This window comes from Coregonus clupeaformis, chromosome 24, assembly GCF_020615455.1.
Source record: "Coregonus clupeaformis isolate EN_2021a chromosome 24, ASM2061545v1, whole genome shotgun sequence".
Lineage (NCBI taxonomy): Eukaryota > Metazoa > Chordata > Actinopteri > Salmoniformes > Salmonidae > Coregonus > Coregonus clupeaformis.
In genome coordinates this window covers 39,148,827-39,172,354 of record NC_059215.1, presented here as the reverse complement: position 1 = coordinate 39,172,354, position 23,528 = coordinate 39,148,827, and the positions used below count along the sequence as shown (strand labels likewise).

General features: G+C 46.0%; 1 protein-coding gene across 1 annotated transcript in view; it reads left to right on the top strand.

Moving 5' to 3' along the window:
- The window catches only part of LOC121537238 (protein bassoon-like), a 219,993-nt gene that overhangs the window by 39,205 nt on the left and 157,260 nt on the right, over positions 1 to 23,528 (top strand). The window contains exon 2 of the mRNA XM_041844922.2: positions 18,917 to 19,430. Coding sequence (XP_041700856.2) covers positions 18,917 to 19,430 — 514 coding nt within the window. The remainder of the gene's footprint in view (positions 1 to 18,916; positions 19,431 to 23,528) is intronic.

Genomic DNA, 23,528 nt, shown 5'->3' with positions numbered 1-23,528 from the left:
TAAAGAGCTTTTTTTTTGTCTTTAAAGGGACAGTGTTGTATTTTGGGCTTGAATAAGCTAAGTAGCCAATAGGCAGAGGGCAGCATAATTGGTCTGATTCTCTGTAATAATGGTATGGGAATAATAATGCATTTTATTTTGTAAAGTGGTTTCTTACATCAAACAATACAACATTTTCAGTCACATCCTTGTCTGAAGGACAAGTGGATAAACAGGTTAATGTCAAGCTCTATGTCAATATAGGCCTACATTGAACACCACACATTGGCTGCTACTGTAGGCTGAATGATAGAACAGCTATTTCCATGTTAAAATGTTATGGGATGCATTTTCTCCATTGTTTTGGATGGTAGGCCACTCTGGTAGGCCTACATTATGATCAAATAGCCACAGTAGCCTTCTTGGCCACTGTTAAAACTGTAACTTAAAGCGAGTACAGCCTCAGTGTTCACAGTAACGAGACCGGAAGTTTGAAGTTGCACAGAATTTTCACAATGTTCAAGTTTGCAGATCTGAAATTTGCTTAGTGGCAAAGAAAAAACATATGGAAATGTCTGCTCTACCCAAAATTACAACCAAATAATTGCAGCATTACCGCAAAAATGGAAGAGGAAAGTGGAAGGGGGAAAAAGTAAGGAACTTGTCTGTCGGCCCTGCATTAAACAACAACATTGGTTAAAGAAAATTGTGATAAATAAAAAAGTATACCTGTTTCATTTAAGGACCAAAGGATTGACAGCCGTCCCATATAGATTGCAAAATAGTTGGGAAGAGATTTTTGACGTACCGATTTCATGGCATAGTGTTTATTAACTGATACGCAAAACGACACCGGATTCAAAACTTAGAATTTTTCAATTTAAATTATTATACAAAATTATTGCTACCAATAGAATGTTATTTATATGGGCGATACAATCTTCCCAGCTCTGCAGATTTTGCTGCGAACAGAGACATAATCATTAGATCATTTGTTTTGGTACTGTCCATTTGTGGCTTGTTTTTGGTCACAGGTTCAGGAATGGCTGAAGGATGGCAATATTTACCTGGAGCTAAGCCTGCAGATAACACTATTGTGTGATCTGAAAAGTAATAGTCAATCGATCAATAATATAATAATACTTAGCAAAAATGTTTATTTTCAATTTACAATCTGTAGAAACAATGAGAATAGAAGGGTTTAGAACTTTTGTGAAACATCACAGTACAGTTGAAAAATATATGGCAAATAGAAATTATGGATGGTTGGTGTTAAGAGATAGATGGGAGGTGTTGAATGGAGCTGAAGGATGGGACTAATAACAACTAACAACAACTAATAACAGCAAGATAACTAATATAGGGCATGCTGTGTCCGTAATAAGTACATAGGTTATAGGTTGAGAGCTTTTGTGAAGGAGCACAGTTGGAGAGATATATATATATATATATTTTTTTTTTTATTTCACCTTTATTTAACCAGGTAAACCAGTTGAGAACAAGTTCTCATTTACAACTGCGACCTGGCCAAGATAAAGCAAAGCAGTGCGATAAAAACAACAACACAGAGTTACATATGGGGTAAAACAAAACAAAGTCAAAAATACAACAGAAATACATATATATACAGTGTGTGCAAATGTAGCAAGTTATGGAGGTAAGGCAATAAATAGGCTATAGTGCAAAATAATTACAATTAGTATTAACACTGGAATGATAGATGTGCAAGAGATGATGTGCAAATAGAGATACTGGGGTACAAATGAGCAAAATAAATAACAATATAGGGATGAGGTAGTTGGGCGGGCTAATTTCAGATGGGCTGTGTACAGGTGCAGTGATCGGTAAGGTGCTCTGACAACTGATGCTTAAAGTTAGTGAGGGAGATAAGTGTCTCCAGCTTCAGAGATTTTTGCAATTTGTTCCAATCATTGGCAGCAGAGAACTGGAAGGAATTGCGGCCAAAGGAGGTGTTGGCTTTGGGGATGACCAGTGAGATATACCTGCTGGAGCGCAGACTACGGGTGGGTGTTGCTATGGTGACCAATGAGCTAAGATAAGGCGGGGATTTGCCTAGCAGTGATTTATAGATGGCCTGGAGCCAGTGGGTTTGGCGACGAATATGTAGTGAGGACCAGCCAACAAGAGCGTACAGGTCACAGTGGTGGGTATTATATGGGGCTTTGGAGACAAAACGGATGGCACTGTGATAGACTACATCCAATTTGCTGAGTAGAGTGTTGGAGGCTATTTTGTAAATGACATCGCCGAAGTCAAGGATCGGTAGGATAGTCAGTTTTACGAGGGCATGTTTGGCAGCATGAGTGAAGGAGGCTTTGTTGCGAAATAGGAAACCGATTCTAGATTTAACTTTGGATTGGATATTCTTAATGTGAGTCTGGAAGGAGAGTTTACAGTCTAACCAGACACCTAGATATTTGTAGTTGTCCACATACTCTAGGTCAGACCCGTCGAGAGTAGTGATTCTAGTCGGGTGGGCGGGTGCAAGCAGCGTTCGGTTGAAGAGCATGCATTTAGTTTTACTAGTGTTTAAGAGCATATGGCATATAGAAGCAAACCGGATGGACATCATGAAAATGATCGGAAAGTTTGAGGGTAGAGGAAGTTCAGGAGTAAAAACAAACAAAATATGATTATTGTAGAATTTGACTGTGTCCATAAAATGTATATAGTATGTATAAGCTGGAAGTAGAGGCCTAATCGTTGTTGTTCACTAGTTTACTCCAATTAGGGAAGGGGTGGTGGGGTTGGAAAGTAATAAAGGGAAATATATATTTTTTAAAGTTCATATGTATGTATGTGTATATATGTGTGTGTGTGTGTGTGTATGTATGTATGTATGTATGTATGTGTATATATATATTTATATATATATATATATATATGTGTGTGTGTGTGTGTATGTACACTACCGTTCAAAAGTTTGAGGTCACTATTTTTGTGTCCATTAAAATAACATCAAATTGATCAGAAATACAGTGTAGACATTGTTAATGTTGTAAATGGCTATTGTAGCTGGAAACGGCTGATTTTTAATGGAATATCTACATAGGCGTACAGAGGCCCATTATCAGCAACCATCAGTCCTGTGTTCCAATGGCAGTTGTGTTTGCTAATCCAAGTTTATAATTTTAAAAGGCTAATTGATCATTAGAAAACCCTTTTGCAATTATGTTAGGACAGATGAAAACGGTTGTGCTGATTAAAGAAACAAAACTAGCCTTCTTGAGACTAGTTGAGTATCTGGAGCATCAGCAATTGTTGGTTCGATTACAGGCTCAAAATGGCCAAAAACAAAGAACTTTCTTCTGAAAGTCGTCAGTCTATTCTTGTTCTGAGAAATGAAGGCTATTCAATGCGAGTAATTGCCAATAAACTGAAGATCTCGTACAACGCTGTGTACTACTCCCTTCACAGAACACCTCAAACTGTCTCTAACCAGAATAGAAAGAGGAGTGGGAGGCCCCGGTGCACAACTGAGCAAGAGGACAAATATATTTTTGAGAAACAGACGCCTCACAGGTCCTCAACTGGCAGCTTCATTAAATAGTACCCGCAAAACACCAGTCTCAACGTCAACAGTGAAGAGGCGACTCTGGGATGCCGTAGAGGGGGAAGAAAATAACAAAAGTCCTGTTGTAAATCAAGGGAGAAGATCCAGGCTCTCCCTCTCAAGATTCACCAAAGGAATGATCTTTGTTTCAACAGACTTTTTCCCGCTGAAACTCTTAACACGTTCAAAATGTTAGGCCTACTGCTGCTAGGTAGCTCTCTCTCTGCTCTCCCCCTCCCCTCTGTCTGTCCTTGATTGCAGGAGTGAAGTCTGGTGTGCGGGAGTCAGGGTTCCAGCTGCAGCTCATTCACCATAATCACCTCAGCCTTTAAGACCCGGTCAAACTTTCCACTCATCGTCAGATCATAGTCAAGACAACCATATATTTGGAACCTGACTCCTGCCTCCGCTTCACTCCTGCCACCACCATCCTGCTCTCCACTATCGGGCCTCTCCTTTGGACTCACCACGGACACTAGGACATTACGGTACCACACCTGCCCTGACCTGGATCTGTACCCTCCCTGTAACCTGGACTTGCTCTTCCCCATTTATTGGAAACCTGGACTATTGAACATTATAATAAACCTGTTAAAACTTCTCTGGCTTGGTGTACTTGTCTGCATTTGGGTTCTATCCAGTTAAATCATAACACAAAAGCGATTACTGGAACAATATTTCTAATGTAGAACGTGAGGAATGGGCAGAGGCAATCTATAGGACACTAAGGTCATTTTGTTTGTTATTTTGTGATGTCATTAAAAATTTTATAAAGGAAATACTGTAACTTGGAAAGTATACCCACTAGATGTATGAAGAATGATGAAAGTATTTCTGTTAAGAGAGGGATGTGATTTGAGAAGCTATAAGAGATAATTGTTTTCCATGAACTTTGCACAGTGAATAGACACCGCCCCAAAGTGAGGTCAGAAAGCATGCCAGCCTGCCGGAACCGCCCCTTTCGAACAGAATGTATAAATGATGGGTTACGAATTAACACATTAGACCAGAAAAGCGTGACGCGGCAGCTACATGTTTAAAATGGTTGGAACTTTGAATCTCAACACGAGGTGAAGAAAATAAACTCACCTCCCGGACAATCACTGGAACGGCTGATTAGCTGTACTAAGTAAGGTATCTTCGAAAGTGAATTTAAGTAGGACCATCTGCTGCTCTGCTCAAACCATCGTATTACGCTACTCTCATCACCCCACGGGGAACCATCGATACGACTGGCTAGCCTATCTTCAAAGAAGCAACTTCAAGAGCAAATGGAAGGGAAATCAATTATGTAGTTCTGTTCAGGACTACATGACAACTTATCGGATAAAGGACAACAGTAGAAGACTGTTGGAACTATTTCGGACAATCGGAGCCTTACCAGCGTGCCACAAAAAGGCCCAACCCCCTTTCCAAGGCTGCCCTATTCAACGAGAGATCCCAGGCTAACTCAGGCATTTCACGTAAATACATTCATGATTTGTTACTCAAAGCAGGCGGTGGTTCGTGTGCCAAGTATATGGTTACTGTAGGTGAGAGTAGTTTCTGAATGTACCAATGTTAAGTGTCTCTGTCCCTCCCTCTCCATCTCTTCTTTAACTAGCAGCCATGTTGTTGTCATTCTGCTAGGGACCTGTTTTCTCCAGTCAATAACCGGTGCAGAGTGTGTATGTTTATCCTGTGTTCCCATTTAATTAGCTAGTAAATAAATAATTAAACCAATTGGTGTAGTACTGAATCATAAGTAAAGCTCTGGTTTTTGCAGATGCAAGGAGGTTACGACTGTTCAGAATGATGATATGATACGAGGTTATGATTAATAAGTTGACTGTTTATAGATGTGATAGGTAAATACCTTTTAGAGTTTAATTCTGGAGATGGTAACTCTTTAAAGAACCGCTCTCGTGGTGCCCCAGATCCCAATGAGTTAATTGTTACATGATTAATTTAATCGGGTAACAATTAAACCTAGTTAGTTAATTCGATGAAACAGTCTTCAGATGAATGTTAAAGTCAAGTCATGACAATGTAGATACACAAAAGTATGTGGACACCCCTTCAAATGAGTGCATTCGGCTATTTCAGCCACACCCGTTGCTGGTGTATAAAATTCGAGCACACAGCCATGCAATCTCCATTGACAAACATTGGCAGTAGAATGGCTTTACAGAAGAGCTCAGTGACTTTCAACGTGGCACTGTCATAGGATGCCACCTTTCCAACACGTCAGAGCTGCCCCGGTCAACTGTAAGTGCTGTTATTGTGAAGTGGAAACGTCTAGGAGCAACAACGGCTCAGCCGCAAAGTGGTAGGCCACATAAGCTCAGAGAACGGAACCGCTGAAGTGAGTAGCGCGTAAAAGTCGTCTGTCCTCAGTTGCAACACTCACTACCGAGTTCCAAACTACCTCTGGAAGCAACATCAACACAATAACTGTTCGTCGGGCGATTCATGAAATGGATTTCTATGGCAGAGAAGCCGCACACAAGCCACGCAGAAATGCGTGGCTAGCACATAATCCACTGGAGTTTGGGCTTGGCCTACCACAAAGTTCCATCATGGTTCAGCAGGGGACGAGAGACCCAGCACGGAATGTTAAGTGAATCTGAACGCTGATATTCATTGAAAAACACACAGAGAGAAAAAATGATTACCTGGCATTTATTTATTTGATTTATTCTCCTCCTGTCTGTGTGCATACTCATTTATTCATCTCTTCAGGCCGATAAGAATTTCAATTTAAAAGGACAGAGGAATTGGAGGGGAAAATGGCGCCGACAGAGAGGGCTGCCTTGCTTCTAGCTCTTAGGAAACTTTGCAGTATTTTGTTTTTTTATGTATTATTTCTTACGTTATTAGCCCAGAAAATTGTTTGTGTTATTACATACAGCTGGGAAGAACTATTGGATATCAGAGCGGTGGTAACTCACCAGCACTACCAGCATTATGACCAGGAATATGACTTTCCCGAAGCGGATCCTTTGTTCGCACCACCCAGAGCAATTGAACTGATTCCAGAGGCCGACCCAAAACAACGCCGGCGGAGGAGAGGTACTCGGAGCGGTCTTCTAGTCCGACTTAGGAGGCGTGCACACCACACACCGCTTCCGAGTATATTACTCGCTAATGTTCAGTCTCTGGATAATAAAGTTGATGAGCTCAGGGCGAGGGTTTCTTTCCAGAGAGACATCAGGGATTGTAACATACTCTGTTTCACAGAAACATGGCTCTCTCAGGATATACTGTCCAAGTCGGTCCAGCCAGTTGGGTTCTCAGTTCATCGCACAGACAGGAATAAATATCTCTCTGGGAAGCAGAAGGGCGGAGGTGTATGTTTTATGATTAGCAACTCATGGTGTATTGTGATAACTTACAGGAACTCAAGTCCTTTTGTTCACCTGACCTAGAATACCTCACAAATTAAATGCCGACAGTTATCTCCCAAGATAACTTTCTTCGGTTATAGTCACGGCCGTGTATATCCCCCCTAAAGCCGATACCATGACGGCCCTCAAAGAACTTCACTGGACTTTATGCAAACTGGAAACCACATATCCTGAGGCTGCATTTATTGTAGCTGGGGATTTTAACAAAGCAAATTTGAGGAAAATGCTGGCGAATTAACTGTTATTTATTTTTTATTTTATTTTTTTGGGGGGGGGGGTATTTTACCCCTTTTTCGTGGTATCTAATCGGAATCCACGGTTCAAGATTGTTTTGATCACGCGGACTGGGATATGTTCCAGGTAGCTTCAGAGAATAATATCGACGTATATACTGATACGGTGACTGAGTCTATCAGGAATTGTATAGGAGATGTTGTACCCACTGTGACTATTAAAACCTACCCTAACCAGAAGCCATGGATAGATGGCAGCGTTTGCTCAAAACTGAAAGCGCGAACCACCGCATTTAACCATGCAAGGTGACTGGGAATAAGGCAGAATAAAACAGTGTAGTTATTCCCTCCACAGGCAATCAAACAGGCAAAACGTCAGTATAGGGACAAAGTGGAGTCGCAATTAATCGGCTCAGACACGAGATCTATGTGGCAGGGTCTACAGACAATCACGGACTACAAAGGGAAAATCAGCCACGTAGCGGACACCGACGTCTTGCTTCCGGACAAGCTAAACACCTTCTTTGCCCGCTTTGAGGATAATACAGTGCCACCGATGCAGCCTGCTACAAGGACTGTGGGCTCTCCTTCTCCGTGGCCGACGTGAGTAAGACGTTTAAGCGTGTTAACCCTCGCAAGGCTGCCGGCCCAGACAGCATCCCTAGCCGCGTCCTCAGAGCATGCGCAGACAGGCTGGCTGGTGTGTTTACAGACATATTCAATCTCTCCCTATCCCAGTCTGCTGTCCCCACATGCTTCAAGATGGCCACTATTGTACCTTTACCCAAGAAAGCAAAGGTAACTGAACTAAATGACTATCGCCCTGTAGCACTCACTTCTGTCATCATGAAGTGCTTTGAGAGACTAGTCAAGGATCATATCACCTCTACCTTACCTGCCACCCTAGACCCACTTCAATTTGCTTACCGCCCCAATAGATCAACAGATGATGCAATTGCCATCACACTGCACACTGTCTTATCCCATCTGGACAAGAGGAATACCTATGTAAGAATACTGTTAATTGACTGTAGCTCAGCATTCAACACCATAGTACCCTCCAAGCACATCATTAAGCTTGAGGCCCTGGGTCTGAACCCCACCCTGTGCAACTGGGTCCTGGACTTCCTGACGGACCGCCCCCAGGTGATGAAGGTAGGAAACAACATCTCCACTTCGCTGATCCTCAACGTGCTCAGCCCCCTCCTTTACTCCCTGTTCACCCATGACTTGATTACCAACAATGATGAGTCAGCCTACAGGGAGGAGGTGAGGGCTCTGGGAGTGTGGTGCCAGGAAAATAACCTCTCACTCGAAGAAAACAAAACAAAGGAGATGATCGTGGACTTCAGGAAACAGCAGAGGGAGCACCCCCCTATCCACATCGACGGGACCGCAGTGGGGAAGGTGGAAAGCTTCAAGTTCCTCGGCGTACACATCACCGGGGGCAAACTACCAGCCCTCCAGGACACCTACAGCACCCGATGTCACAGGAAGGCCAAAAAGATCATCAAGGACATCAACCACCCGAGCCACTGACTGTTCACCCTGTCATCATCCAGAAGGCGAGGTCAGTACAGGTGCATCAAAGCTGGGACCGAGACACTGAAAAACAGCTTCTATCTCAAGGCCATCAGACTGTTAAATAGCCTTCACTAGCACATTAGATGCTGCTGCCTATATACAGTACATAGATTAGAAATCACTGGCCACTTAAATAAATTGAACACTAGTTACTTTAATAATGTTTACATATCTTGCATTACTCATCTCATATGTATATACTGTATTCTATACTATTCTACTGTATCTTAGTCTATGCCACTCTGACATTGCTCGTCAATATATTTATTTATATATTCTTAATTCCATTGCTTTACTTAGATTTGTGTGTATTGGGTATATGTTGTGAAATTGTTAGATATTACTTGTTAGATATTACTGCACTGTCGGAGCTAGAAACACAAGCATTTCGCTACACCCGGCTTAACATCTGCTAAGCACGTGTATGTGACCAATAAAATTTGATTTGATTTGTACGTTTCAGCCTTGTAGATTCAATTTGAAGATGACCATGCACAGCTATTCTCAGTGAGAGCATGGCTAGCGCCACACAAATTATATTTAGGGAACTATAGCACCTGCGGCCAACTCCACATGCATGGCACACACTATCTCTATCTATGGGGACTAGAATAGAATAGATATGCCTAATAGCCAGGACATTTAGTGGTGCACAGTGTCCTACATTACTGAAATGTATGCAATACATATCTTGCCAAAAGTGCGTCGCCCTATTTGATTAGCTTAGTGTCATACTGTACACAGTACAATGTGATAAAAAGTTAATCTATGTATACCATCTCTATTGGATGTGATTCTACAACAATACCAGTACTGAGGGTGATCAGGAGTGTACAGGGGCATACGAGGAGAGGGTGTGTGTGTGTGTGTGTGTGTGTGTGTGTGTAGGGCTGTTGCTGTGACCGTATTACTGCCACACCGGCAGTCATGACCGCAGTAAAATTCCACTTGACCGAGTCACTGTAATCTCATTTTATGCACTCAGGACATGCGTTGGTACTATCCAACTTGCTAATGGCCTGGTATTCAGGGCTCTATTGTCCCTTTAACCACTCTGACATCAATGCAATCGAAATCACATCAAACACTTATCATCAAAACAGTATTGTACTTTTAAAACTCACCTCACTGTGATTGATGAATTTGAAGAAAGAAGTTAAACAACAGGTTGGAACTGAGTGGAAAACATGATCATTATGGATGTTGTTTCAAAGCGTGATTAAAATAATGATTTTGCCGTTCATTATACAATACATATCCTACTGCATATTATGCCCCGCAGAAAAACATAAAAAACACTGATTTAAGATGTATTTAATTTAGTGTAGCCTATATTCCAAAATTAAACAAATTCTAGTAGTCGCCTTTGAGTGTGGACTGTATTATTATGCATTCTGGATGGACTGGTTACCTTATGCTACACTACAAAGTTTCTATTCATGAGAATAAAATTCAGTTACAGTAACCGAAAAAGGTTGGTTACCACTGGCCTAGGCGATGCTGTTGCTTAGGCGATGCTGTTGCTTCATTGATTATGCAGGGCGTCTTACAGAGTTAGCTTACAATAGTGAATTTGTATTTGATTTTGAATAGCCTAGTAATAGGGAATTTTTTACAATTTCATAATTAATAGGGTGACACATTAGGTTACCTTTAGCTACATTACGTTCTCAAGCATGCAGAGAGAGGAGCTCTCAACAGTTTAATGAAATATGTTTTGTTGTGAAAACAACATGTTACTTTGGATGTTCCCGAACAGATTTCACGTGGTTTCCCAAATTAAGCACTGGGTAGCTTCAGAAACAGGGTTGGGGAGCCCATGGCATACAGAGTTTGGGTGGAATATCATCTATCGCGCAGCGAGATCATGCTCCTCTGACAGTGGTTGATGCGTGGAGTGAAATAACTGGAGTAGCCTACCCGAACGAACAGGCGGGAAAGCAGCTTCCATTCGCTATTCGAGTGCATAATGGGCCATTCTTAATCGAAACTAGTTTAGCATATTAGTAAAGACAAATTACATTGAGAATAGTCTGATGGGTGATAATATGATCACTTGAGAGAGAACAGTGTGTGCAGCCTGAGGCAAGGAACAGAGCGCAATCTTTTTTTGCACTTTCTCAAATCATCAATAGCCTATTGTCGCATCATTCAGCCCATGTATGTTTTTATTTCTAAGGCATTCTAAGGTTTGTCACATTACCAACTAAAGTTGCCAAATAACTCTAAATCTAGCATATAGGACCTGTTTCAAATGGTCACTTTTACGCTCAACATAGCCACTTCATATGTGCACTCACTCCAGTTCAATTATATTCTTCTTACTATAAAATCATATAACATAAAATAATGACACGGGACTTATAATCCTATCTTGTCTACTAAATGAACAAACCACAGTCTACTATGGCATACCACATAGCCAGATAACATACAGTAGTAATAGGCCAATTCATATTCTGTTCTTCTGAAATACATTTTCAAATCAAATCAAATCAAATTGTATTTGTCAAATGCGCCGAATACAACAGGTGCAGACCTTACAGTGAAATGCTTACTTACAAGCCTTTAACCAACAATGCCGTTTTAAGAAAAATAAGTGTTAAGTAAACAACAGTTAAGTAAAAAATAAAAGCAGTGTATTAACAGTAGTGAGGCTATATACGGGGTATCGGTACACAGTCAATGTGAGGGGGCACCGGTTAGTCGAGGAAAGAGGTAATATGGACATGTAGTTATAGTTAAAGTGACTATGCATAGATAATAAACAGAGAGTAGCAGCAGCGTATAATATAATGTTTCATGTTACAGGAGAGGGTCGCAGTTCTGGAGCGACCCATTAGGTGTCATCCTCCGACAATCTTAGGCACCTCCTCATTCACAGTCTGGACTAATCAGTATCCTATTGGTGTGACCTGTGTCTACCTGTTCACCTGTGTATTTATGCCCTCACTTCCCTGTGTTCCCTTGCTCAGTTTTCTCTGTTAGTTTCTCTATGTCCAGCAGTACTACTCAGTGTCTGATCGGAGACCTATGAACAGGTACATGAGAAGTGTTCTCCCTGTTTCGTTATTTGTTTCAGTCGTAGGTAGTATTTCGTATTTTGGCTGTCAGACGGTTTTTGGAGACTTATTTGCTCCGCCTTTTATCGTGATAAGTCCGTTATTTGGTATTCTGGCTTCGGGACCACCAGTAAAGATCCTTGTTTCACCATCTCTGCCTACTGTATATCCTGCACCGCACCTGGGTCACACCTCACACCAACCCTTACAGTTTCATATAATAATGTTTCTTTAGACATGACTAAAATAAATACGTCTTATTATTATGGTGTATATTAAATTGATGTATTAGACTTGTTAAAATGTCAATGTACCAAAGGCATGCATCAGCAGCTTGCTAAACCTGTTTATGTTAATTAATGGTACATTACCATTAGACCGGCAGTCTTGTGCATGACAATAACCTGTTGACAAAATGTCATGACCGCTACAGCTCTACACACGTGTGTGTGCCTGTCTCCCTGGCCGGCAGCCCCTCTCTCTTGGTAGTGTGGTGAGGAGGATGACAATGCAAAGGATAGTTTCCCGGCTCTCTGCGGTGTGGAGCGGAATGCTAAACAGGAGGATTATTCACAGAGAGCATCCTCTCTGAGCTCTTCTCTTTGATCAATTTCACACAAACACCCATTTATCAGAGCAGGGGGCTTTCACCACCACGTACAGATCGAAGCCACCACGCAGCCTACCCCACAGCCACATAAATAAAATCTGCATTCAGAAATTCTATTTAGATGTGATTTGTTTGGTTTGGTGGATTTCACAAGGCAGGCTAAATGAGGCATTCTACCTTTCAATCAGCTGTGTGTGAGGGAGTTGATGTGTATGTGTGTATAAACGTGTGCAAGCATGTGTGAGTGCAGCCTATGTGCTGAGTGTGTGTGTGTGTGTGTGTGTGTGTGTGTGTGTGTGTGCGCGCGTGCCTGCATGTGTCGTTGTGATTCATAGTGCATGGTCTGTTTCACACAGGACCACTAATGGTGTATCTAACTGCAGGAAGCAGAGAGCTTGTTCTCCCACAGAAATGTGTGCAGGTAACAGCTGCGGGAAATCAATTTGTTTGTGTGTGCGTGCATGTGTGTGTGTGTGTGTGTGTGTGTGTGTGTGTGTGTGTGTGTGAGAGAGAAGGCGTGTATATATTTATTTGTGTGTCAGTGTGAACATGCATGTAGGTGCTAAATCTGACTGGGCCAGATGCATCCGTCCATGTGGGAGTGCTATAAAATACCAATACCAATACGGTTAGGCTACAGAGAATCTACGAGACCTGTGTGTTAAAGGATGCTAGGAGGTAGAGGGAGTTCAATAAAATTATAAAAGGTGGCTACCTTGCTGTTGGAGCATATTGTAACTGAGTGCAGGCCACATGCCACTTGAGTCATCATACTTGATTATGGTGAGCATTTATATTCTAGTGCTCTGGTTTGGCTCCTATACAGTAGAGCAGTGGAATTCAAACTTTTTCAGTGGGGACCCCATTTTTTCCGCTATAATTTCTCGCGACCCACCCCAAATCTAATGAGACAAATTGTCACGAATTCACACCTCGTCACACAAATGTTAAAATCTATAACCTTCAATTCATTACATTTTCATCTCTTATCGAAATGAAAAGAAACCAATACATATATTTACTCAAGAAAATTGTATTTTTCAAATGATCTTTCTCAAAAACGCTTGCATATTGTCCCATACAATAATCTGCACTCTTAACCCCACTAGGGGTCTTTGAATGGACTTTGAATACCACTGCAGTAGAGAAATAGTATCCACATCAAAGCCAGTGTGTTGCCATCTTTATCTGTGTGTGTATGTGTGTGTAATCACTCCCTTGTGTACCCTATCTTTCTCTGTGTGTGTGCGTCCTGTACAGTGTATGTACTATGTCTAATAGAACTATGACTGTGATTGTCAGTGTCAGCGGTGTAGAGTTGTAGCTGTCCTGAGACCAACGTTATAAGGTTGCTGTGTGCCCCTGCCTGCCTGCCACGGGATGCTTGACTGATCGAGTGACGCCTTAATGTATGGTCGATGTCGCCAGCTCCGCTGGTGCCAGTGTCACGAGAATGCGTCCCAAATGGCAACCTATTGAACAACCCGACTACACAGCAACACTTGACAGGTGTGCTTTGAATGGGTAATGTTGTACAAGGGAGCTTGATGACGCTGAACTGTAAGGAGTAGTTAGAGTTAAAGTTCGGGGTTGCAATCCAACCCTGGTTTTCCCTGTTTAAAAAAATATATACTGTTACAGTATGTACTGTAGTTGATGAAAATAGGTGTCATGACTAAACGTGCATTTGTTGAATAGCCTATTGAAACTACTTTGGGGCCTTGTGTATGGCTCTATTTGGGCCTCTGTGTGCTACAGACTGAGGAAAAGATGGCCCCAAAGTCCTAGTAATGGCAGTATAATATCCAGCAATGATAAGGATTAAAACAAAAGACACGCACAGCCATGAGACACGAGAGAGAGAGAGAGAGAGAGAGAGCACACACCATTAGCCTAGTGCAGGAACCTACCCAGCTGTGAACAATAGAGAAAGAGCAGTTAGAAGAACAGGGGACCCAGCTATACAGTATGACAGCACAATGTACGGCTAGCTACCACTAGCACTTTCCTTTCACACATCAGCTTTAATTGGTGACCCCTGAATCTAACCTCCTGTATTAGCCAGCTGAAGAGAAGGGGGATGTTAGCTCGGTCGGAGTCATTAACTTCCTGCGCAACACTGATAAATGACCACCAGGAAACGAACGCCGGAGCGGCTCTGTAAACACTGAAAAAAAGCTGTTCCGTTGGTGGAAAATGTGTTTTTCACGTCGTCTTTGCTGAGTAATTATGAGATGCCTGCGTTATTATAGCAAGGCGTGGCGCGGCGTTAGCATCAGTCCGGACGTCTATGACTCTACGTGGTTGTATTCTGCTCCTCGACAGCTCACAAAGAGCTGCTCTGCCCGCTCTGCCCACTCACGGACCCACCCGGTTAATGGGTAAATGTACAAAGCATAACAGGCTAACAGGCCCAAAGCATCGTGAGCCTCTCTCTGCTTCTCTGGTTCTCCTGCTGTCCACAGATGAGAGAGCGGGAGGGAGCTCAGAAACGGCTGTGAGTCCTTCTTACAGCCCCGGAGCTCTTTCATTCTCATTTCCTCAAGCACTTTGGGTGAGTCAGGGTAAAAGCTTTTAGGTTTAGAATGAGTCACCATCCTCCCCCTCTCCTTCCCCCTCCCCCCTCCCACTTACCTGAGCAGTGTGACCGCTTGGTAGCAGTTTGGGTGGCAGCCACCTTTGTGAGCTGCTTTAGCTTAATGCGCTCCTCTGTATGTGTAATAACACACCCACTACTGGTAATAAATGGAATAAACCCAGGTGTTCTTTTGATGAGATCCCCCGTGTACCACATTTATGTCCCTCTTCTTCTACAGCATCTGGAGACAGAGAGAATGCCAGACAATCCCTGATCTTTTTAACAGAAAGCTAAACCTTTCAAAACTGCTAGGGCTTGAGTGAGTGTGTGCGTGTGTGTGTGTGTTTGCATGTGTGTGTGTTTGCACGTGTACTGTGTGCGTACATGAGTGTGAGTTCTGTGTTCAATACTGTCAGGAACTGCATTGGAAAGTATAACACTAAGGAAAATAAGGAAGAGACAGCAGTCAACTGTTACAAGGCGAAAACAGTTTTAAGGCTTCCCTTATTTACCCTGCTACTTCTCCGACAGGCTTTGTTGTAGATAGATTGTCAAAGCAGTCTCAACAAATACCACCCAACTCAGAGCAGTGAATAGCCTCGCACTGTACATTACTCTTTTATTATTTGTTTTCCTGCAAACATTTCTATTGGAAGACATGTTTGGAGGGCCACAAAACAATCACCAGCTTGACAACAGTCTTTCCACATTGGATGAAAATGACACGGTTTTCGGGTTTAGTTTGGCTCGGGGACTTGCAGGAATGTGCAGCTGTTCCTTTGCACAAGCTGAGCATGACGTTGTAGATTACTGAATTTAAAGATTATTATAATATTTTTTAACATGAAGAAAGTACAGTAAGCACAGTGCTTGAGTTAATAATGGATCCTTTGTTAAAAATGGATGCATGCAGACACATGGCAAACATATTGTTTACATTAGGTGTGACTGATTTCATTGTTTACTTTAGGTGGGACTGTAAGTGGATATGACAAAGTGAGGCACATGTCTGTGTAAGTGGACAGCGCCATGGTGCTGAAACGGTGCTGAAATGGCTCATGGGGCTGAAAGGGACAGCTCTATGGTGCTGAAATGGCTCAAGCACGGTAGAAGCTTCCGGACAGCCTGCAAAAAAACGTATGCACTTTAGCCTGCTTTCTATGTGTTGAACCCCTCATTATAGCACTTTGCTCCAGCCGCCTGGTTGGTTTGAGGCTCCTGTGGCCTTTGTAGCCTTTTACCTGCTGGGGTAGCGCTTACAGTGAAGAGGGCAAACTGTTATGAGAGCTGCCAGGAGACATTTAACATCATTAGACCAGATGAGACTGCATTAAGTGCACACGCACGCACAGCTTCCCTAAGTCTGCTCCATGTGAAGATCACTAGGTGAAGTCTGGCTCGCAGGGCCCTGAGTAGATGTGAATTTGGTGACAGTAACTTCAGATCTAAGGTGTGGGGGTGGATGAGAGAGATTTCGTGACATTCACATGTAGCTGAAAGCAAATGTCTCATACTGACTTGGGCTGTCGCAAAATAGGTCTATCCCTACAACGAATACTTGTGTCAAACTCCCATGAAACAACTGAAGCAAATTAAGCAAATTATTGGCCGGAACTACTTGTCACACCCTGGTTCGGGGACTCATTATGTTGAACCAGGGTGTGTTCATTCTATGTTTTCGGTTTCTCTGGTGGGTGTTCTAGGTGGTTTATTTTCTATGTTTGCCGGTGTGACTCCCAATCAGAGGCAAACGAGTGTCAGCTGTCGGCTGTTTGTCTCTGATTGGGAGCCATATTTAATCTATCTGTTTTCCTTTCGGGTTGTGGGATTTTGTTCGTGTGTGTGCGTGTTGTACACTAGACGTCACGCTTTCGTTGTTTATTGTTTTGTTGTTGTGAGCATTTAATTAAAATCATCATGTTCACTCCCAACGCTGCGCTTTGGTCCTATTTCATAGACGGACGTGACAGAAAATCCCACCTTGACCAGACCAAGCAGCGTGTCGAAGAGCCATCGCGAATAAATCTCCGTGGCAGCTTCGATTGGGTCAAGCCCATGGAGGAGCTGAGTGAAGAGGGTTGGAGACAGAGGAGCGAGAGATGGGAGAGAATGTTGGAGGCCTGGGAAGACCCCCAGAAAATTTTTAGGGGGGCTCACGACGTGGACGACGGGGCAGCAGGAGGCCGCGATGGAGCGGTCCAGCGGGTGTGAAGAGGAGGCCGCCAGGTTAAGGGGGGCCACTGGTCACAGAGGAGAGGGATAGTGTGGAGGCACGGCGAGAGGTACTGGGGTGTGTGTCCAGTCCGGTCCGGCCCGTTCCTGATCTCTGCGTAGGGCCAGTGGTGTGTGTCTCCAGTACGGGCCGGCCTGTTCCTGTTCCTCGCATCGTGCCGGTGGTGCGCGTCGCCAGCCCGGTCCGGCCTGTTCCGGCCACTCGCACCAAGGATACGGTGCGCGTCGCCAGCCCGACCCGGCCTGTTCCGGCCACTCGCACCAGGGATACGGTGCGCGTCGCCAGCCCGACCCGGCCTGTTCCGGCCACTCGCACCAGGGATACGGTGCGCGTCGCCAGCCCGACTCGGCCTGTTCCGGCCACTCGCACCAGGGATACGGTGCGCGTCGCCAGCCCGACCCGGCCTGTTCCGGCCACTCGCACCAAGGATACGGTGCGCGTCGCCAGCCCGACCCGGCCTGTTCCGGCCACTCGCACCAGGGATACGGTGCACGTCGCCAGCCCAGTCCGGCCCATCCAAGCTTCCCGCACCAAGTCTGTGGTGCGTCTCGTCAGCCCTGTCCGGCTCGTCCCTGCTCTCCGCACCAAGTCAGTGGTGTGCGTCGCCAGCCCATTCCGGTCCATTCCTGCTCCACGCACCAAGCCAGGGGCGCGTGTCGTCAGTCCGGCTCCGGCCAGCGGGGCTAGACAGGACCAGGAGTACTTTGGGGGTTGGAGAGGGAGTGGGGGATCAAGCCCGAGCCGGAGCCGCCGCCGAGGAAGAATGCCCACCCAGCCCTCCCCTGTTTTGCTCGTATTTAGGCGCGGTCACAGTCCGCGCCTTTAGGGGAGTACTGTCACACCCTGGTTCGGGGACTCATTATGTTGAACCAGGGTGTGTTCATTCTATGTTTTCGGTTTCTCTGGTGGGTGTTCTAGGTGGTTTATTTTCTATGTTTGCCGGTGTGACTCCCAATCAGAGGCAAACGAGTGTCAGCTGTCGGCTGTTTGTCTCTGATTGGGAGCCATATTTAATCTATCTGTTTTCCTTTCGGGTTGTGGGATTTTGTTCGTGTGTGTGCGTGTTGTACACTAGACGTCACGCTTTCGTTGTTTATTGTTTTGTTGTTGTGAGCATTTAATTAAAATCATCATGTTCACTCCCAACGCTGCGCTTTGGTCCTATTTCATAGACGGACGTGACACTACTGTGGTTCTCTTTGATCCACATTTATGCTTTTCCCAGATCACATCAGTTATGAATGAAAAGATTCAGTGATACTGACCAAACACCCAAATATCTTGTTCACAGTCTGTAGAAGAGTTGTAAACCTGGTTTGCGAGGCTCCATGGTTTGACCAGATAGTTGCAAATGTCCGCTGCTAATGTCAACTTGTTTAATGTCCCATGTTCTCTCTACACAGCCATAACAAGGATGGTAGTAGGATCCCTGCTGAACGGGAACACTTTCAGAGGCTATGTAAGGCTCCTGTAGATTTAGGTGTATAGACTATGGATGTCTCGTGAATAGATAGAACTCCATTGTCATGTATAGATCTAGTCCTATAGTTACCCATAACACCTATAGAACTTCTTTGTCATGTAGGCATCTTTAGATATGTAAAAAACTCTAGGTCCCATCTAAACAGAAGGGATGTTATATTTGAAATTAATTTGATTCCTGTTGTTTTTCTTCAGGGTTCCTATTGGGAGTCCTAAACCTGGGATGCAGGCTGGCTATGGAGGGATGGCTGGAGGAATGGGTGGAGGAGGAGGTCAGAGACTGGCCAACCAAGAAAGCCACAGGCCGATGCAGCAGTCTAGCCCAGGCCCTGTCCATGGCTCAGGCCCAGGCCACGGGGGTCATGGGCCAGGGATGGGTGCTGGGATGGGTGGTGGTCCCGGTCAGCGTGGCCAGAGCCCCGGTCAGCCCGGTCAGCACGCCTCCAGACGGAACCTCCAGGTGGACTTCAGCGGTTCGGGGGGCCGGTCGGGTCGCTCCTCCTCGATGTCTCCGGACCGGGGGATCACCCCCACCTCACCCTACTCGGTTCCCCAGATCGCCCCCATGCCCGTCAGCAAGCTGTGCCCACTATGCTCCACCACGGAGCTAACCAATCCACCGGCCCTGCCAAACTACGACACCTGCACACAGTGCCGCTCCACCGTCTGCAACCAGTGTGGCTTCAACCCCAACCCCCACCTCACAGAGGTAAGCAACAAGCACTGCCTGTTAACATGCTGACTCTAATACAGCTAGAGGTGCCATTGGCTCCAGTCCAGAGCACTGGTCTAGGATCAGTGTTCTCCATACTTAGGGAATGAAACCAGTCTACTAAACAAAACTGACTCCAGATCAGCTCTTAAGGGGCACCTTACCCCTTCATTTAGACACAAAAATAGGCACATCCTTTTATATCTAGAGACCTTGAAGAGGCCTGGTGTGAGAAGTAAGTACGTTTCTATAGACTCTAGTCTCTCTCATGCAGATATGCACAGTCATTTTGACTTCTCCAATCTCTGAGTCCCAAACATAGAAAAGGCCCTTCCTTAATGAGTGTGAAGCGCTCCCATCTCCGGTGTCTCCCATTTCTCTGACCTCTCTTTCTCGGAGGGAGCCCGCCAGAGCCTGCTGTCATTAGGGTGTCCCTCCAGGCCATCTTAGCGTCTCCGTTGGTCTCGCTCCCTGACTTGTCAGCTTCTGTTTTGACAGCAGCCATTGTCAGGAGAGTGACGGGGGGGGACGTCTCTCTGTCCTTCCCCTGAACTAGCGGGCAGGCGGGCTGGCAGCACCAGGCAGGCGGGTTTTAGAGAATGAAGTGAGGGAGGAGATGATGTGGCGTATTTTGTGCCCCGAGGATGCGGACAAAGCAGTGTTCTCTCTGGAGCGGAGATAGCCACCGAGGCACAGAGCTAACTCCACCGCAGTGTTGAGATGAGTTCTGGTCGGCCTGCCATCATGTCTTATTGTGAGGGTCATTTGGGTGCATTATATTCTGGGAGTGGGACCAGGGAGAGAGAGAATGTAGGGAAATGATGAAGAGAGGGTGGGAAGTGGAGTGTTAGAGAAACATGGCCGAGAGAGAGAGAGAGGAGGGAGAAAGAGGGAGTGAAAATATAGTATACAATTTGAAGAGCATGTCCGTTCATGTATAACATATGTATGTGCATGTTTACGCTATGTTAGTGATGTGCACTGTACAGTATGTAGGCCATATTTGTGATACAGTGTGCGTCTTTGTGTGTGTGTGTCTCTTGGTAAGTGACAGTAATTCCTCTCGAGACGATGACAGAATCTCCATTAGTCTACTGAGGCAGGGTGGAGTGTATAGGGTGTAGGGTAAATACCCGGAGGTGCACTTGGATGTAAGGGATGGATAGAAATGTACAGAATGGGTACCTGTAGGAAAATGGGGGAGGGTCATGTTTTTTCAATTTCAGTCAAGGGGAGGGTTTAGTATTAAAAAAAGAAATCTAGTCCAGGGGAGGGTCATGCTTGGAGAAGCACGGAACAACGTTATATTTCTGTGACGAGTACTGAGGATACGAAGAGACAGGACGCAGACACAGAAATTAACAAGGTCAAGGTTTACTCAAACAATGATAAAGAGAATAAACAAAGAGTACATGACATGAAGCAAAACAATCACACACGACATCCTACAGAACAGTCCAGTGCTAAATAGGGGTAGTGATGAGGTGCAGGTGCGCTGGAGGTGATTAGGGTGTGTTGGGTTTCCATTCCGGTGTTGCCGAGGTGGTGCACTCAGACCGGTGGCTCAGTAGACCGGCGAAGCAGCGCGCCGGAGGGGAGCAACGGGAGGAGACGTGACAGTACCCCCCGAACACGCGGCTCCAGCCGTTGGACGTCGCTGGCCAGGAGGACGACCCCGACGACTAGGAGCAGGCCGATCAGCAACGGTGGAAGTCCCAAATTAGGTTGGGGTCCAGAACGTCCCCAGCCGGAACCCAGCTCCTCTCCTCAGGACCATACCCCTCCCAGTCCACCAGGTAATGGAGCCGTCCGCCACGGAACCTGGATTCCAGCAGATCCCTCATCACATACACCGGACTCCCGTCAATGTCCAGGGGTGGAGGAGGCGTACCCGGGAGACGGCATCCGCCAGAAGACCAGGAACCACCGGCCTAAGGAGAGACACATGAAAGTGGGTGAAACACAGTAGTGAGGGGGAAGGAGCAGCCGGTACGATACCTCATTTATCTGCCAGAGGACCTTAAACGGCCCCACAAACCAGGGGCTCAGTTTCTTGCAGGGCAGGTGGAGAGGGAGGTTTTTTGTGGACAGCCAGACACGATCCCCAGGCTGGAATACAGGGGCCTCACTGCGGTGGCGGTCGGCTTAGTCCTTCTGCCGACGAATGGCTCTCTGGAGATGGGCATGGGTGGTGTCCCAGACCTGTCCAGCCCTGTGGAACCACTCGTCGACAGCGGGCGCATCGGTCTGGCTGGGTGTCCAAGGGGCCAGGGCCGGCTTGTACCCCAGGACACACTGGAAGGGAGTGAGCCCCGTGGAGGATTGAACGAGGGAGTTCTGGGCATATTCTGCCCAGGGAAGAAACCTTGCCCACTCACCCTGCCGGTCCTGACAGTGGCAGCGAAGAAACCTCCCCAGCTCCTGGTTCATACGCTCCACCTGCCCATTCGACTGAGGCCTATACCCAGAAGTGAAGCTGGCCGTGGCCCAGATCTTCTCCAGGAAAGCCTTCCACACTTGGGAGGTGAATTGGGGGCCACGGTCTGAGACGATGTCCTCCGGAAGTCCATAATGCCGGAAGACCTGTTGGAACAGGACCTCAGTGACCTGGAGAGCAGAAGGAAAACCAGTTAGTGGCAAAAAACAGCATGATTTGGAGAACCGATCTACGACCACCATGACTGTGGTGAAGCCGTCAGAACATGGAAGGTCGGTGACAAAGTCTATGGATAGGTGTGACCAAGGTTGCTGAGGCACTGGGAGGGGAACTAGTTTGCCTGCCGGGGCGTTCCGAGTTGTCTTCGTTTGGGCACATACGGAACAGGAGTTGACATAGCGGGACACATCAGAAGCCAAGGTGGGCCACCAGTACTTTTGTACTAGAGAATGCAGGGTGGGCGTAATACCGGAGTGCCCTGCCATAAGGGTGGTGTGCGCCCAGAACAGCAGGCAGTCCCAGACACTGGTGGGTACATACATGCACCCCGGAGGGGCGTTGGCAGGCGCCGGGTCCTCCTGAGCCGCCAGGCGGATGTCTTCATCTACATCCCAAACGACAGGTGCAACGATGAGAGTCGAGGGCAGGATAGAGCCTCCCAGATCCTTCCTTTCTCCGGTATGGTGCATCCTGGAGAGTGCGTCAGCTTTCCCATTCTGGGATCCTGGGCAGTAGGACAGAATTAATTGAAATCGAGTAAGATATTGGGCCCACCTGGCTTGATGAGAGGTCTTCCGTTTCGCTGCCCGTATGTGCTCCAAATTCCGGTGGTCAGTAAGAATCCGGAATGGATGGACTGCGCCCTCCAGCCAGTGTCTCTATTCCTCCAGAGCGAGGACCACCGCCAACAGCTCCCTGTCTCCAACTCCATAGTTCCTCTCTGCGGGGGTAAGCTTTTTTGAGAAAAAGGCACAGGGATACATTTTCTCTGGCTTACCGTGCCGCTGGGAGAGGACCGCACCCACGCCCTCCTCCGATGCGTCCACCTCCAGGATGAAAGGACGAGAGGGATCTGGGTGTTTTAGGATGGGCGCTGTGGTGAACCTCTCCTTCAGCCTCTTGAAGGCATCGTCAGCCTTAGGGTTCCAGGTCAGCTTCTGAGGTCCACCCTTAAGGAGAGTGGTGAGCGGGCGGCTGGAACTCACATGGAATGTTGGGCTGGAGGGTGGACTCTGGACTCTCCACTGACGTGGGACAACAAACCACCGGCAGGCAGGTCTTCCTGCATGAGGTAGACCAGGCTGTGATCCTCTTGGTGATCCAATTGATGGTGGGGTTGTGTAGTCTGAGCCAGGGCAATCCCAAGACGATCCAGTGAAGGGGTGACGTGGTGATGTGGAATGACAGCTCCTTGTGGTGCTCCGGTAGTGTGGGAATGGTGATTGTGATGGGGAGAGTGACGTGCATAATGGTGCCTGACCCAAGGGGTTGATTGTCCAATGAGGTGACGTGTAGCGGAGATGGCAGTGGCACGGTGGGCAACCCCCATTCAGAAACCAGCTCCCTATCTATAAGGTACCCCGCTGATCCGGAATCTATCATTGCAGTAGAAATGGAAGAGAAGGAATAACCAGTCACCGTTATGGGAACTAAAAACA